General features: G+C 46.7%; 1 protein-coding gene across 2 annotated transcripts in view; it reads left to right on the top strand.

Moving 5' to 3' along the window:
* Positions 1-16,275, top strand: part of itpr3 (inositol 1,4,5-trisphosphate receptor, type 3) — a 55,605-nt gene that overhangs the window by 21,749 nt on the left and 17,581 nt on the right. For both annotated transcript variants that reach the window (XM_015968843.3, XM_015968841.3), the window contains exons 5-24: positions 3,227-3,385; positions 4,360-4,458; positions 4,711-4,794; positions 5,056-5,202; positions 5,301-5,396; positions 5,888-5,932; positions 6,120-6,262; positions 6,539-6,638; positions 6,790-6,950; positions 7,040-7,181; positions 7,244-7,408; positions 9,519-9,691; positions 9,825-9,944; positions 11,920-12,001; positions 12,132-12,247; positions 12,324-12,575; positions 12,948-13,092; positions 13,168-13,312; positions 13,397-13,599; positions 15,610-15,730. In XM_015968843.3, coding sequence (XP_015824329.3) covers positions 3,227-3,385; positions 4,360-4,458; positions 4,711-4,794; positions 5,056-5,202; positions 5,301-5,396; positions 5,888-5,932; positions 6,120-6,262; positions 6,539-6,638; positions 6,790-6,950; positions 7,040-7,181; positions 7,244-7,408; positions 9,519-9,691; positions 9,825-9,944; positions 11,920-12,001; positions 12,132-12,247; positions 12,324-12,575; positions 12,948-13,092; positions 13,168-13,312; positions 13,397-13,599; positions 15,610-15,730 — 2,698 coding nt within the window. The remainder of the gene's footprint in view (positions 1-3,226; positions 3,386-4,359; positions 4,459-4,710; positions 4,795-5,055; positions 5,203-5,300; positions 5,397-5,887; positions 5,933-6,119; positions 6,263-6,538; positions 6,639-6,789; positions 6,951-7,039; positions 7,182-7,243; positions 7,409-9,518; positions 9,692-9,824; positions 9,945-11,919; positions 12,002-12,131; positions 12,248-12,323; positions 12,576-12,947; positions 13,093-13,167; positions 13,313-13,396; positions 13,600-15,609; positions 15,731-16,275) is intronic.

Here is a 16,275-nt window from a genome sequence, read left to right as displayed (position 1 = left end):
GCTGTCATCAAGGATATAAAAGTTACAGGTACAAAGGACATCACTGGTGCTTTGGCTCACCTAGTAAGACGTTGGACTCTCAAGCAGAAGATCCGGGCTCGAATCTTGATGTGAACATAGTTTATTTAGAGTTTCTTTTTTACATGAATGATATTTTTTTTTACAGTAAGATGCCCAAATTTTAATTTGAGACTCGCCGAACGGCATTGAATTCACAGATAAAAAAGATGTGGGTTCAACTTTCATTTTGGAACAATTTTTCAAGCAAGGGAAGGGAATGATCTGAGCATGCAGGAGGACTGACCCATCATAAACCTTTGTCGGCTGTGCTGAAGAGAAAGCTACAGAACCAAATTATTTAATTAATTAGCTGTGTGTTCTCCTGTCCTCTGTCCTCCGGGCCACCCACACACACACACACACACACACGGGACTGTCTCAGCTGTTATTTTCATTAAGGAGTGTGCACGTACAGCATGCGCGCCTCGTGCACGAGCCTACTATTGAAGCTGTCGTTATGCTTTTGGCCTGAGGGGGCGATCGCGAGCATAAAAATTCAAAACTCCGTAAAGTCCCTTTAACAACCAATATTTTTTCCATCTCATTTCCATTTGTTTGCCTCTTTCGGGTGTGTGTGTGTGTGTGTGTGTGTGTGTGTGTGTAATTGTTTAGTTTTGTTAACAGTGAATGAAATCATCTCAGAACCGTAAATGTGTGTGTGTGTGTGTGTGTGTACATAATAACGTAAATCCAGCTTTATTAATTTTCATTCTATGCAAAATCTGCTGATTTTAGAAGCATTAATGTCAGAATATCGGTATCAGCCATAACGGTGATCTTAATATCGGTATCGGCCCAAACATTTCATATCGGTGCATCACTAGTTTTTGATGCAGCTGATATTGAAGTTTGGATCTTTTTCACAGCCAGTACCTACGTTTATTCCCAAGAGGTTATGTTTGGGTTCTGATGGTTAGGTTCTTTAGAACGTCGCCCCCTGCTGGAACTGCAGCACTTCACCGGTGGAGCTTCTAGCTGAGCGATGGAAGACGGACATTAAGCAACATCCTTCACTAAAAAGTAAGAATGTTACTGGACCTGCGCAGCTGCACATGTTCCGGTAGGTTGTTGGACCGGTTCGGACCGACAACCCCCCCACCCCCACCCCCGAGGACTGACTGCAGGTATAAACTAGTTACTAGGAAAACACATCAGCCCTCCTTTAACTTTTTATTGAAACCTTGTCCATGAAAGTCTGTGACTCACTGTCACCATGGCAACCATGTGACCCTGCCCTCCCTCTCTTCAGAGGGCTGAGCCAGTACATGTTGGATCCCGACCCACCTAACAGAACCTACTCAGTTGGATGTGTGGATCCGTGACCCAGATGTTGATCCTGCCTTGTTAAAACTGGGGGGCGGGGTCAGTGTGAGACAGGTGTGACTGATTCTCCTGAGCAGGAGTCGCACCCCGCCTGTGTTTTGATAGGTGACTCAGTATTGACTTTTAAAGACACGCAGGTGAAGCAGGTGAAGGTGTGGAGACGTTACTGTGGCTCCTCACGATTCTACTGAAACAAAAATCGGATGCACCGATTCTGGGTTTGAGGCCGATACCCGATTCCTGTATGGCTCCGACCCGCAGCTTCCAGTTTATCTCAGAGTTCAGATTAACATTTTGTTTATTATTTACACTGCCTGACCAATAACAAAGCCTCCACCTGGATTTAACCAAGCAGGCAGGTGGGAGCCTCCTAGTGGAAAATTACTGCAACAACTTATTTAACCCAACTGGTGCAGTGAGCTGCTTCTCATTCCCTAAACAACCAGGTGGAAAGACACACCTGGTGGTGGAGAAGATGTTAGTCTGGGTGAGAAGGGTCAGATCATCGGCATCACGCAGAGAAAACATCAAAGGAGATGCAGAAACTGGGTTCAGAACTGTCCAACGCTTTATTAAACTGGTCTGGTGAGTCCAGATGGACCCTGGTCCAGAGCGATGGCGCATCAGGGTAAGAAGAGAGGCAGATGAAGGGATGCGCCCATCATGACTAGTGCACAAGCCTGTGGGGGCAGGGCTATGATCTGGGCTTGCTGCAGGTGGTCAGGTCTAGGCTCAGCAACAGGAAGTGCTCCAAGAATGAGGTCAGCTGACTACCTGAATGACCAGGTTATTCCATCAACGGAGTCCAGACCTTAACCCCTTGGAGAGTCTTTGGGATGTGCTGGAGACTCCACCATCAATGCAAGATCTTGGTGAAACGTTAATGCAACACCGATGGAGATAAATCTGGTGACATCACAGCGAATGTGTCATAATCAAAGCTGAAGGTGGTCCAACGAGATATGTGTGACCCTTTGTTGGCTAGGCTGTGTGTGATTAAGTTTGGTTCCTGTAAACAAACACATGAAGAAGCTGATGGTTGGTGTAAATTGGTCCTCGGTGGCCCTAAGAGCTGAAACGTTGGCCGATTCGGTTCACCAGATGGATTATGGGTAAATCTTTAACCTGATGGTAAAATTCAGTTCTGATCCAGAACTCATCTCTGCCGATAAATAACAAAATCATTTTCCAACAGGAATTGTCCAACGTTCATCGTGGTTCCGATCAGCGATCGGTCTGTTTTCTGTCTGTGACCTCACCATCACTGTGCGATGAAAAACCCTTCATGGAGACGTTTTTACTTCCAGAATCTGGTTTTTCTTTTCCATCCGTCCATTTTCAGAACCCGCTTTGTCCACGTAGGGTCGCGCGGGGGGCTGGTGCCTATATCTCCAGCGGTCAACGGGCAATCAGGCGGGGTACACCCTGGACAGAGAGCCAGTCCATCGCAGGGCAACACAGAGACACACAGGACACACACACACACACACACACACACCTAAGGACAATTTAGACAGACCAATCAACCTAACAGTCATGTTTTTGGACTGTGGGAGGAAGCCGGAGAACCCAGAGAACCCACGCATGCACAGGGAGAACATGCAATCTCCATGCAGAAAGATCCCAGGCCGGGAAGCGAACCCAGGACCTTCTCGCTGCAAGGCAACAGTTCTAACCACTGCACCACTGCGCAGCCTGTTTTTTTTTTATTTCTTTAATTTGATTGTGTTTATTTAGCACTTTCTAAAGTCCGACAACCCCCCAAGGCGCTTTATAACACAATCGTTCACATGCTGGTGGCGATAAGAACCAGCTCTGGTTTAACTCTGGTTTCTGGTTCCAGCTGCTCCACATGAAGAGTAACAAATACCTGACGGTGAACAAACGGCTGCCGGCTCTGCTGGAGAAGAACGCCATGCGGGTGACGCTGGACGCCACGGGGAACGAAGGCTCGTGGCTCTTCATCCAGCCCTTCTGGAAGCTTCGCGCCAACGGAGACAACGTAAACAAACGCCTCGTCTGCTAAGTTATAAAGATATTAAATAGGCATAATAATAATAATAATAATAATAATAATAATAATGCACAAACACATTTGAGTCCGTCTCAATAAAAAATGCAGAATAAGTGTAAAGTTTGTCAGATTTAATAGTTTTAAAATATAAAAATCATTAATTAAAAAAATCATAAAATAAGCAAGTTTTTAGAACCTGTTTATACTATAAACACAGTTTGTACATTTAAATGTCTAATAAATGGTCTTTAACATTAAAACATTCATTTAGTAGTGAAACAATAAGAGCTGCATAACAATAAAAAGTCACATTTAAAAAAGCGTAAAAAATGAAATACAACAAAATTAAAATGACAACATTTAGAAAACAAAATATTTAATAAAATGACAAAATCAGATTTTTTGAGTGATTTTTACGTTCATGGCTTTAACTGGTTGTTTACTTCATTTAATCCAGAGAAAAAAATGTACATCAAGAATAAATGCTTACAATAGAGCTAATAAATAAGTTTATTTTTACTAATCGCAGTATTTAAAGAGCAAGCCACGCCCTTCCAGCGCCTTCCTCCAATCCCACTTCCTGTTTGAAAAATGCAACAAATGCCTGGAAAACCGAGAAGGCAGAACAAATACACACACACAAGCTCACAACAACACTGTGACATCATAATGTACCAACTAATGTCATAGTGTACCTCTTAGCCAATAGCGATGGCAGATTTAAATTCAAACGCAGTGCACAGTTTTTACCTGAAGAGGGCGCTACACTGACAGTTTTAAGCAGAATATTTTAATTTTTAACTAAGATGCACTAAAGTGCCAAATTATCGATTACGCGTGTCTGCAGCACGGTTAGACACTCATTTATATAGTTTATCAGTAAAAATAAAAGTTGCCTTGCTCTTAAAAAGATTAAGACGTGAATGTTCCAACTTTCCGGTGAATTCCTGGTGTGACTGCAGGTGGTGGTCGGAGACAAAGTCATCCTGAATCCGGTGAACGCCGGCCAGCCACTGCACGCCTCCAACTACGAGCTGACCGACCATCCTGGATGTAAAGAGGTGAAACTCACAGCTTCAGGTTCACTGGAACACAAAAACACCGACGACGAGTGAATCAAACTCAAACAACCAATCAGAGACCAAAGAAACACACGATTAAAGCTAGAATCAAGTGTTTGAAGCTGTGACGTCATGTTTATTTATATGAAACACGCAAACATGAATGTGTTCATCATCACAACCAACACAAGTGTGTGTGTGTGTGTGTGTGTGTGTGTGTGTGTGTGCGCGCGTGCGTCCCGCCCCCTGCAGGTGAACTCGGTGAACTGCAACACCAGCTGGAAAATCAACCTGTTCATGATGTTCAGCGACCACAGAGAGGATGTCCTTAAAGGAGTGAGTCACGACTTGATGACCTTTGACCTCTACACTCTGATCACATTGTGCAGACCCTTCGGTTTGACCCCACGTGACCCTGCGGTCAGACGTAAAGCAAACCTGTTCCTGAGAAAAGCAGAAGGTTCTCCTGGAGATAGAACTACGTTTCCCATGAGTCTCAGCGGAACACGTGATGCTGCTTTACTGATTTCTAGTGTGTGTGTATGTGTGTGTGTGTGTGTGTGTGTGTGTGTGTGTGTGTGTGTGTGTGTGTGTCAGGGCGATGTTGTGCGTTTGTTCCACGCTGAACAGGAAAAGTTTCTGACCTGCGACGAGTACAAAACCAAACTGCACGTCTTCCTGAGAACGACGCTGAGGCAGTCGGCGACGTCAGCGACCAGCTCCAACGCTCTCTGGGAGATCGAGGTCTCTCACACACACACACACACACACACACACACACACACACACACACACACACACAGAGGTGTATCTATAACTCTGTGTCTTGATTGGTCTGTCAGGTCGTCCATCATGACCCGTGCCGTGGGGGGGCGGGGCATTGGAACAGTCTGTACCGGTTCAAACACCTGGCCACAGGAAGCTACCTGGCTGCTGAGGTATGAGCAGAGACATCCCACAGGTTCTGATCCAGAACTCCCGGTCTCTGGACTCTCTGAAGACCTTTAGAGTTTTCCTTTGGACTTGGACTCTGGTACCAGAACACCCATCTGGTTTCATTTGAGTTTTAGCTTAAAGGACTCAGAAGTCCAAATCCATCTGGTTCTGAGCTACAGTTCAGTCAGTGACGTTGGGTTCTGATCCACACTGATGGAGAAGCCAACTGGAACATTTCTGATCTGGGTCGATCTCATCATGACCGAGCTTGGATCATCTAGGTGGAGAACCCAAAAACATCTGGACTGAGCTTCAGAAGCCTGGAGAACGGTTCTAGATTCAGATTTATTTAGTGTTTTACGTTCAGTGATTCTAACAGAACCACAACGGTCAGCATTTGGGTTTCTTTGTGTTCCTCGGAGATCTGAGCAGGAATGATTTCATCCTGGACTTCCTGAAGTTGTTGAGATGGAGTGTTCTGCTGTTTTTGCAGGAGAACCCGGGTTATAAGGGAGACAACGTAGAGCTGTCGGCCTCGGTGAGTTCCTGCCGTCTGTGTTCTATCGGGTTCTGTTAGTTCTGGCTCCAGCTCGGCTCGGTCTCAGGACGGTTCTGGTGTCTCTGATCAGTTTCTCGGGTTTAAAAATCCCATCACCAGGAATCTGTGTTGTGACAGGAAGTATTTAAACACCAAGCGTTCCTCTTGACCTCTGACCTCCTTGCAGATGGATGGTAGCCGTAGCAACAAGCGCTCCCAGGGGGAACGGATCAAGTACAAGCTGGTGGTCGTTCCTCATGGGAACGACATTGCCTCGCTATTCGAGCTGGACCCGACCACCCTCCAGAAAACCGACTCCTTCGTTCCACGGTAGGACACTTCCTGTTTCACAATAAGAGTCTGAACCGTATGATTAAACGAGTCACGGTGTTTGTTGTTGCTGCTTCTTTCTCACATCCGGGTGTCCAGAACTACTCATCACGTTTGTGTGAAACAAACCCAAAATTAAATCCTTAAGTGATCAAAATGTGGAGCTTTTATTTTGAAAGTCGCCAGATTTACTGCTGAAGCCACACAGCCGTAGACGCTCAGAAGTAAAGGATGAAGTTCTGTTTATTGGGTTGAAAAGTGCTGTGTGCGTTTCAGGAACTCGTACGTGCGGCTCAGACATCTGTGCACCAACACGTGGATCCAGAGCACTAACGTTCCCATCGACGTGGACGAGGAGCGACCCATCAGGCTCATGGTGACCTTGTAGACGGATCAGCTGATTCAGATTTAGAAACAAGATCAGTCGTCTTCAAACCAAAAGAAAAAACCTCATGAAAATGTGAATTTTTCTGGTTTTTTTTTGGTTCCTGGATCTAAATATTGGACCCGCGTGACGTGTCCTGCAGTTGGGGACGTGTCCCACCAAAGAAGACAAGGAGGCGTTCTCCATCGTCTCGGTTCCTGTGATGGAGATCCGGGATCTGGACTTTGCTAATGATGCCAGCGCCATGCTGGCCACCGTGGTGAAGCAGTTCAACTCGGGCTTCATCTGCCCGAACGACCGAAGGTGCCGTTCCAGCCTCCGGTTGAAAAACCAGAACCTGGTCCGGTTTTTGTTGGAACGGGTCGATGCTGATCTGGATTTGTGTTTGCCAGGTTTGCCATCAAGCTGCTGGAGGACGTGGTTTTCTTCGTAGCTGATGTTGTGAACAGCGGTCAGCAGGTTCTGGACGTGGTGATGACCAAACCCAACCGAGAGAGGCAGAAACTGATGAGGGAGCAGAACATCCTGAAGCAGGTGAGAGGGTTACCCACGATGCACTAGTGAAGCAGGAAGTGACGCCTCTTGTTTGTGTTCAGATCTTCGGCATCATAAAGGCTCCCTTTAAGGACCGGGGGGGAGGGGAGGGACCTCTGCTGCGTCTGGAGGAGCTGATGGACCAGAAGAACACGCTGTACAAGTACATGCTCAGACTCTGCTACAGAGTCCTGAGACACTCTCAGGACGACTACCGCAAAAACCAGGTGAGGATGGAGCCCAGGTCCGGGTAACTAGAGGTTACCTGGTTTAACTAAACAGAAGCAATAAGACCCAATGTGAATGGGTTTGTCTAATCCAGATACAGGAAGCATCAGAGTCCGCTTTGGGTGTCATTCAATAACGCCATGATTGATGCCGTAGTCAAGACTAGCTTCTTCGAGCTAAAGTAAAACATTTCTAAGTGGCTGTGATGCTAAAAAGAGCCCGACACGCTTTCATCCGCTCCTGTTGGACTACTGCAACGCTTTTGAGAGTTTACCAAGAAAACACCTCACCGGGTTCAAAACGCACCTCTAGGCGGCAGCACTCCAGTTCTCATCACTTCATTGGCTCCCTGGTGGATTTAGGATTGGATTCGGGATTATAATGTTTGTGTTTAAAGGTATTCCTGGCCCCGCCCCTTCTTACATCAGCGAGAGCCAAAAGTTGGCAGAGAAACAAGACAGAAACGGTTTTGCTACCTGTTATTGACGCTACGTTTCACTGACGGCTTCTTCAGGCTGACGCTGATGGTGGCGTCACTTCCTTCTCCGTTTATCTGCGGGCAGCAGAGGACGTTGTCGCCCTCTACTGCCCGCTGTCCCCTCTCTGACGATGCGGTCCCATGCGTGGTCCAGCGTGTAAACTCCGTCGTCTCTGTTCATGGTCCCACATCCACGTCTCCTTATCTCGATTGCTTCCTTGATCCATCTGTTGTATTTTTGTTGTTCGGTGTTTATGATCCGTGTGCTGTCCCAGTCCATTTTATGGTTTTCTCTTAAGCAATGTTCTGTTATGACTGACTTCTTTATTGTGCTTTCTGCTTCTTCTTTTGCTGCTCTTGTGTGTTTTCGGCTTGCCTCTTTCTCGCACTCCTTTCTGTGTTCTATTGTTCGTGTGTTGAGTTGGCGTCCGGGTTCTCCTATGTATGTTTTATTGCAGAGTTTGCATGGGATTTCGTAAACGACTCCACATTTTTGTCCAGCTGATATTTTGTCTTTTGGGTGCACTAATCTGTTTCTAACTGTTGTGTATGGTTTTGTTGGTGTGTTTATGTTGTGTTTTTTCATTGTTGCTCTTATTTTTTCCGTTATGCCTCTGATGTATGGTAGGGTTATCACTGGTCTTGGTTCTTGTCTTTCTGAGTTTCTGGTTCTTTTTTTGGGTTGTTCTTTGCTTTTTGTTTTTGTTTGTCGTTTCCCTTTGTTTATTGCCCATGTCAGTGTTTTAAAAAAAAGAACGACAACATGGAATTAGAAATAACGCACAGCAAGAACACACCTAAGAGAAACAAGATCTTCCTGTTAGTTTTATTTACATGTTCAACAATCCAGACACAGACGGCGGGGCGGTCGTTCAAAGCGCCAACGCTGTGGAACAAACTACCTCCTGATCTCTTTTGTAGGGCTTTCGAATGCCCTGGAGAGTTGTGCTCTTGATTTTGTTAGTATTTTAAAGGTGCATTATGTAGAAACGAAGTAAAAATGGCAACCTGTTGTAAAATGTGTTGACCGCAACCACTTCAAACAACTGGAGCTTTTTGCTGGCTGTTGTCAAATTAATATCATGGGTGCTGCAGCATTAGTTCGCAGAGACCCCCCCCCCCTACCACCACCACCACCACACACACACACACACACACTGATGGTGAACAGTAGTTATGTCCCTCCTTCCTTTATTTGTAAAGAAGAAAAACTGACAATCCAGCAGCCAGCTGAAACATGTTTCATTACAACCTTCCTTCCTAAATGACTGAAACATCCGACACTTTTGGGATTTTCTCACTGTAAAATTCTCACTATGTTCTTACATACTGCACCTTTAACTTCACTTGTTATTGCTGTTTTTTTTAACAGTGATTTTATAAAATGTTTTACTTGTTCTTAATTACATTTTAAATGTTAAGCACTCTGGTCACCGCCTGGGTAGTGTAAAGCACTAAACGGCCCAGAGTGGAGCCCTGAGGAACTCCACATGTAGAAGTTTCAGGTGTTTAATTTCTGCAACATTTAAAACGAGCAAGCCATTACTGATCTACAGAAATTCTTGTTTTTAAACTAATTATGAGGATTTTGGCAGAAGTATAGGTGATGTACTTCTGGCTCCTCCCCCCAGGAGCACATAGCGAAGCATTTTGGTGTGATGCAGAGCCAGATTGGTTACGACATCCTGGCCGAAGATACGATCACTGCCCTGCTGCACAACAACCGCAAACTGCTGGAGAAACACATCACCAAGACTGAGGTGGAGACCTTCGTAAGCTTGGTCCGCAAGAACCGAGAGCCCAGGTACTCATGTGGGTCTGCAGGTTCTGAAACTGTTCTGATGCTGCCTGGTCAGCTGGTGTTCTCTGACCTTACACTGGGCCCTGTGGCATGTCTGATGTTCTGATTCCCTCTAGCATCTCATGTGCTTGTGTAGGTTTCTGGACTACCTGTCAGACCTGTGTGTGTCTAACAACGTGGCCATCCCCGTCACACAGGAGCTGATCTGTAAATGTGTTCTCGATCCGGATAACCAGGACATCCTCATCAAGACAGAGTGAGTCAGAACTAGAAGAAATTAGTTCACAAAAACAAGTCTGATCTGGACCTGGATCAAGATCTAGAACAGAGTCTGGTTCTGGATCAGAATCAGGATCAGGATCTCGAACAGAATCTGGTTCTGGATCAGAATCAGGATCTCGAACAGAATCTGGTTCTGGATCAGAATCAGGATCAGGATCTCGAACAGAATCTGGTTCTGGATCAGAATCAGGATCTCGAACAGAATCTGGTTCTGGATCAGAATCAGGATCAGGATCTCGAACAGAATCTGGTTCTGGATCAGGATCAGGATCTCGAACAGAATCTGGTTCTGGATCAGAATCAGGATCTCAAACAGAATGTGGATCTGGATTAGGATCAGGATCTCGGAACAGAATCTGGTTCTGGATCAGGATCTCGAACAGAATCTGGTTCTGGATCAGAATCAGGATCTCAAACAGAATATGGTTCTGGATCAGAATCAGGATCAGGATCTCGAACAGAATCTGGTTCTGGATCAGAATCAGAATCAGGATCTCGAACAGAATCTGGTTCTGGATCAGAATCAGGATCTCAAACAGAATCTGGATCTGGATTAGGATCAGGATCTCGGAACAGAATCTGGTTCTGGATCAGGATCTCGAACAGAATCTGGTTCTGGATCAGAATCAGGATCTCAAACAGAATATGGTTCTGGATCAGAATCAGGATCAGGATCTCGAACAGAATCTGGTTCTGGATCAGAATCAGGATCTCAAACAGAATCTGGTTCTGGATCAGAATCAGGATCAGGATCTCGAACAGAATCTGGTTCTGGATCAGAATCAGAATCAGGATCTCGAACAGAATCTGGTTCTGGATCAGAATCAGGATCTCAAACAGAATCTGGATCTGGATTAGGATCAGGATCTCGGAACAGAATCTGGTTCTGGATCAGAATCAGGATCTCAAACAGAATCTGGTTCTGGATCAGAATCAGGATCTCAAACAGAATCTGGATCTGGATTAGGATCAGGATCTCGAACAGAATCTGGATCTGGATTAGGATCAGGATCTCGGAACAGAATCTGGTTCTGGATCAGGATCTCGAACAGAATCTGGTTCTGGATCAGAATCAGGATCTCAAACAGAATCTGGTTCTGGATCAGAATCAGGATCAGGATCTTGAACAGAATCTGGTTCTGGATCAGAATCAGGATCTCAAACAGAATCTGGTTCTGGATCAGAATCAGGATCAGGATCTCGAACAGAATCTGGTTCTGGATCAGAATCAGGATCTCGAACAGAATCTGGTTCTGGATCAGAATCAGGATCTCAAACAGAATCTGGATCTGGATTAGGATCAGGATCTCGGAACAGAATCTGGTTCTGGATCAGAATCAGGATCTCAAACAGAATCTGGTTCTGGATCAGAATCAGGATCTCAAACAGAATCTGGATCTGGATTAGGATCAGGATCTCGAACAGAATCTGGATCTGGATTAGGATCAGGATCTCGGAACAGAATCTGGTTCTGGATCAGGATCTGGCCTACTTTATTTTCAGACACTTTTTTCCCCACAGCTGATTGTTGACATAAATGCAAACGTGTATAATAAACAAAACAGAAGGTTTCTGCAGGTCTTAAAGTTGTAAAAAGTTTAAAATATATAATCCTAATTTTAGGATTTAAACGTTTTTACTGCTTATGGGTACGGCGTCAGCCATGTTATTTTCTCTGCAGCACTTTCCAGACACAAACACGCCACCAAAGTGCTTTACAGATTAAATAAATGATAAATAAAAACACACAAATAAAACGAGAGATGGGGTTACAACAGCGAAACTTTCAGTCGCCCCACTGAGTCCTCAGCTCCGAGTTAAAACCTGCTCGTTCCAGTTTTGGCGTCTGCAGAAAAAGCTGTCCAGCTTCAACCAGCAGGGGGCGGCACCAACAAAACAAGTTTTTTTTTTAAATAAAAAAATGCTTCATTTGTTGTTTCTGCTTCCAGGCGCCGAGTCCCTAAAGAAGCGCCCCATGGTGGTGTCCAGGGGGATTACACAGGGATGGAGGATTATGGAGACGAGGACGAGGTGGGGGCTGGCTGGCCAGGCTATCCGCTTAGTTCTGGGAACCCTGTTGGACGGAGAAGTTTTTCCGTGGGTTTGGTTGGACATTTTGGAGGACAGAATCCTTAAGTCCCTTTCTGTTGTCCTGGTGTAGGTGTGGCTGGTTTGGTCTGATAGGAACAAAGAGACACAGGAGAAGAGCATCAGACAGCTGTCTCAGGAGGCAAGACAGGGAAACGCCCACGATGAGAACGTCCTTACCTACTACAGGTAAGTCCACCAGACACCGTCCACAGGAGCCTCGTCAGGTCTTCTAAATGGAGCCTTTGTGTCCTGGCCCTCTCAGGTACCAGCTGAAGCTCTTTGCCCGCATGTGTTTGGACCGCCAGTACCTGGCTATCCATGAGATCTCCAAGCAGCTGGACGTGGAGCTCATCTTCCTCTGCATGATGGACGAGTCGCTGCCCTTTGACCTGCGGGCGTCCTTCTGTCGCCTCATGCTGCACGCCCACGTAGACCGAGACCCCCAAGAGCTCGTGACCCCCGTCAAATTTGCTCGCCTCTGGACGGAGATCCCGACCTCCATCACCATCAAAGAGTTGGTGGATTTTCTTGCTTTATTAAAATCAGCTGAGGTTTGGTTCTGATGAGATTTACAGAACGACTGACCAGCCATGAAGATCTAGAGCATTTAGACCTACAGTGGTTTTAGTTTGGAAGCAACCGGATTCTTAATCTAGTCTGAGGACTCGTTGGTCTCGACAGGTCCAGGTGTGGACCTGAAGGCAGGTTTCAGTCCCTGCAGGATTTCTAGAGTCTGGAGCACTTGGTCCCTGCTCTGGTGGAGGAACCATGATCTTCATATGAAAATCTAAGGAGACCCCTAACATGTTCAACATGCTGTCTTCAGCCCAGAGTTCCTCCTAGATCTTAGGTGGATGTTCTAAAGTCTTCACGTGTTTGTCTTCAGTTACGATTCCAACTTGGACGACAGCAGAGACAACAAGAAGAATCGCTTTGCCAACACCATGGCGTTCATGGAGGAGTATCTCAACAACGTTCTGAATGAGGAGCTGCCGTTTCACAACGAGGAGAAGAACAAACTCACATACGAGGTCTTCTAATGCCTCCTGCCTCCTTCAGTCCTCCTCTTCCCGTCTTCACGGCTTTTGTCTCCGTTCTCCTTGCAGGTGGTTAGCTTGGCCCGACATCTCATCTACTTTGGTTTCTACAGCTTCTTTGAGCTTCTCAGACTCACCAGGACCCTGCTGGGGATCATTGACTGTCGGCCCAATCTCACACAAGCTGGCGAGATGTTCCCGGAGGAAGGATCAGGTGCTCCTGGTTCTGGTTCCTGTTGACCCAGCTCCAGCTACACTTTGGCTGCACAATGCTGATGAACTTGTTTGGTGTCTACAGGGAAGAGCGTGAAGCGCTCCATACATGGGATGGGTCACATGATGACCACCATGGTCCTCAACAGGAAGCAGTCCATGTCAGGAGGTGCTGCTGGCAGAGGATCAGGATTCGTGCTGGAGGGACCGAGAGATGGAAAAGACAGTCTTGATAAGCAGGACCTGGTAGTCATGGACACCAAACTCAAGATCCTGGAGATTTTACAGGTCAGAAACGTTTATTATTACCGTAAATCCTCTAATACAGGCCTGGGCCTGTATTTGACTCAAGCTCATCAAGCTCCGGGCCTTTATTGGAAGGAGGGCCAGAATTAGAGGCAAGCCTCTATTTCTATTTGAGCAAAATGAACTAATTGTTCGCTGGAGTTTTTGACAATTAAAATTGCGCCCACATATTCAAATAAAAGACAGAAAACATTAAAGGAAATGAACCGACATGAACGATCGCGTGTCAGTACCAACGCTCTGGCACAGCGCGTTCCCCCCCCCCCCCCCCCCCCCCCCACCCCCCACCCCCGAGCGCAGGAGCTTGTCACCTGCTGACAGCAGGCTGCTGTCTTTTCCGAGGACTGCATCTTGCCGGTCATTATCACGTGACAGCGACTAGTCGACGACAGGCATAAAAAGTCACTATAGTGAAGTCGACTAGTTCATACAACCCCTATTGCTCCCCAGAGTGTTCTGCAGTGCACGTTCTCTTTGAACTTGATATCAAATTTTCGCCTCCTCGTCGTCTCCGCACGGTTAAAGTTACCCTCGCGGTCTATCACTGGCAAATCAAAAGTGAGACGATGACACAACCGCCCCCGTATTTGCTTGTTACCACATTCCACCCAGCCACAATAAGAGACAGGCCATTATTCACCTCCGCCGACACCGGCCAAAATTGGAGACCCGGCCTTTAATTGAATACCGGCCTGTATTAGAGGATTTACAGTATTTATACTTTGGGTTTACCCCAAAGGGCAATCAGTTCCCCTCTCATCCACTAGGGGCAGGCTCCAATGTTCCACAGCTGGAATAAAGATTTTTCAGCAAGGTTAAAAACAACATTTTAGGTAAAAAAAAGCTCCGGGTTAATGTCATGACAACTCTGGGGGCAGTGAGTTTTTATAACTCATCTGTTTTGATGTAATTAAAGCTTAAAATAAGGAATAATTAGGGGCGTGTCCTTTTGATTGACAGACAGCAGATGAGCTGTCGGAGCTAGCGCTGGTGGCTAGCTCTGGGAAAGGCCTCGGCCTCACGTTAGAAATCTGCTTGTTCGACAGGGTCAACTTCTGTGCATTTAATGCTGCTTGGTCAAAAAATGGGTGAGATATAATGCTGGCGGATGTTGGTAGGGTTGGGTACCGAGACTTTGTACCGTCTCCCTCCTTTCTGCAGCGGGATCTCTGACCGCGAAGCTGCTATGTTCTGGCCAAAAGCGCCTGAAAACCTTTGTTAGCTTCGGTTAGCTCGCAGCTATGTCTCCCTCCCTTCTGACCACGAAGCTTTCGCTGTTGAAGGGAGGGAGACGGTACCAAAACTCCTGTAGCAGCAGCTGTGCGGATGTCTGACTGCGGTGGAGCAGGGCTGCAGCATGCTCTGATCGCTGTAACCGGGGCCGGGCACCTGTGCAGCTCCCCGAGGGAGACCACAGTAACGCCTCATTTCGGTGAGTTGCTGCTTGCTTCATGTTAGCCACTCGGCCTTGTTTTCTGGCTAAAAGCATCGACTCGGGGTTTGATGTGTGTCAGTCATCTGCCCACATCGCCACAGTCCCACTCTCAGCTCCACCTCCTTGTCCATTTTTGTATTATCCAGGAGGGGCCAAGGTAGCGGTGGTGGGAGCCGCACATTGGTGCTCAGTTCTGCTCCAGAAACCTACGGGTGACGTCACGGAGGGAGTGTCATTAGTTTAATCTGTAAAAACGGTTGTTACAAAAATACTTTACCCTCCCACTGTCTTCATGGGTGACCCCGCCAGGAAAGGTGACCATTGAGCAGGGGTGAGGAGTGAGCACCACCTCACCCCTGCCACATGGACCTCAAGGGATAAACCATCGACCCTGCTCAATGGTCACCTTTCCTGGCGGGGTCACCCATGAAGACAGTGAGTTAACCCATAAAGCTGCTGATGAAAGTTTTAAGATAAATAATTGATATGATGATAAATCAAGTTCAGCTCAGTTGGGAACAGAACAGCCTAACCCACCTTCGTCTCCTCTTCATCAGTTCATCCTGAACGTCCGTCTGGACTACCGCATCTCCTTCCTGCTGTCGGTCTTTAAGAAGGAGTTTGTGGATGTTTATCCGATGGCTGAAGCCGACGCTACCACCAACATGGAACAAGCAGGTAAAACAGGACTGGTGGCTTTGATGTTCTTTAGTTGCTGTTAAGTTTCATAAAATGTAACGGGAAAATTGTACATCTCACCCAGTGGTTCAACCAGGAATAGTGAGGTGTGCACATGGAGATGAAGCCCCGCCCCCTCAGGATGTTACGCCTGAGCAGGCAACTTTTCCATCAAGAGTTTGAAGCTAGTTAGAAAACATAGGAAGTTTATTATCAAAGTTGGGGGGGGGGGGGGGGGGGGGGGGCACAGGTGACCCTGATGAGCCACTGGTGGTTACTAGTGATGTGTCGACGCTTCGAAGCGTGTGTCGGGTACCCAGGAAGATTTTTTTGTGAAGCGCGTATCGAGGCTTGTGTTGATTACATAAGCAGTGACGTTAGAGACCTCGTTGGCGGTCCGTACCGCGTGACCGATTCGGGAAGTGGCTCGCCGCTTCGCGCCGGATTCGAAATAAAAGGGGCAGCCAAACGCCACTGATCCCCACACCGTGCTGTGGAAACCCCATGTCCTGGACCAGACAGTATACTAGAAGGACAGTTTAAGG

The sequence above is a fragment of the Nothobranchius furzeri genome, chromosome 15 (assembly GCF_043380555.1).
Source record: "Nothobranchius furzeri strain GRZ-AD chromosome 15, NfurGRZ-RIMD1, whole genome shotgun sequence".
NCBI lineage: Eukaryota > Metazoa > Chordata > Actinopteri > Cyprinodontiformes > Nothobranchiidae > Nothobranchius > Nothobranchius furzeri.
The sequence above is the reverse complement of the archived record's forward strand: the minus strand, read 5'-3'. Positions and strand labels throughout refer to the sequence as shown.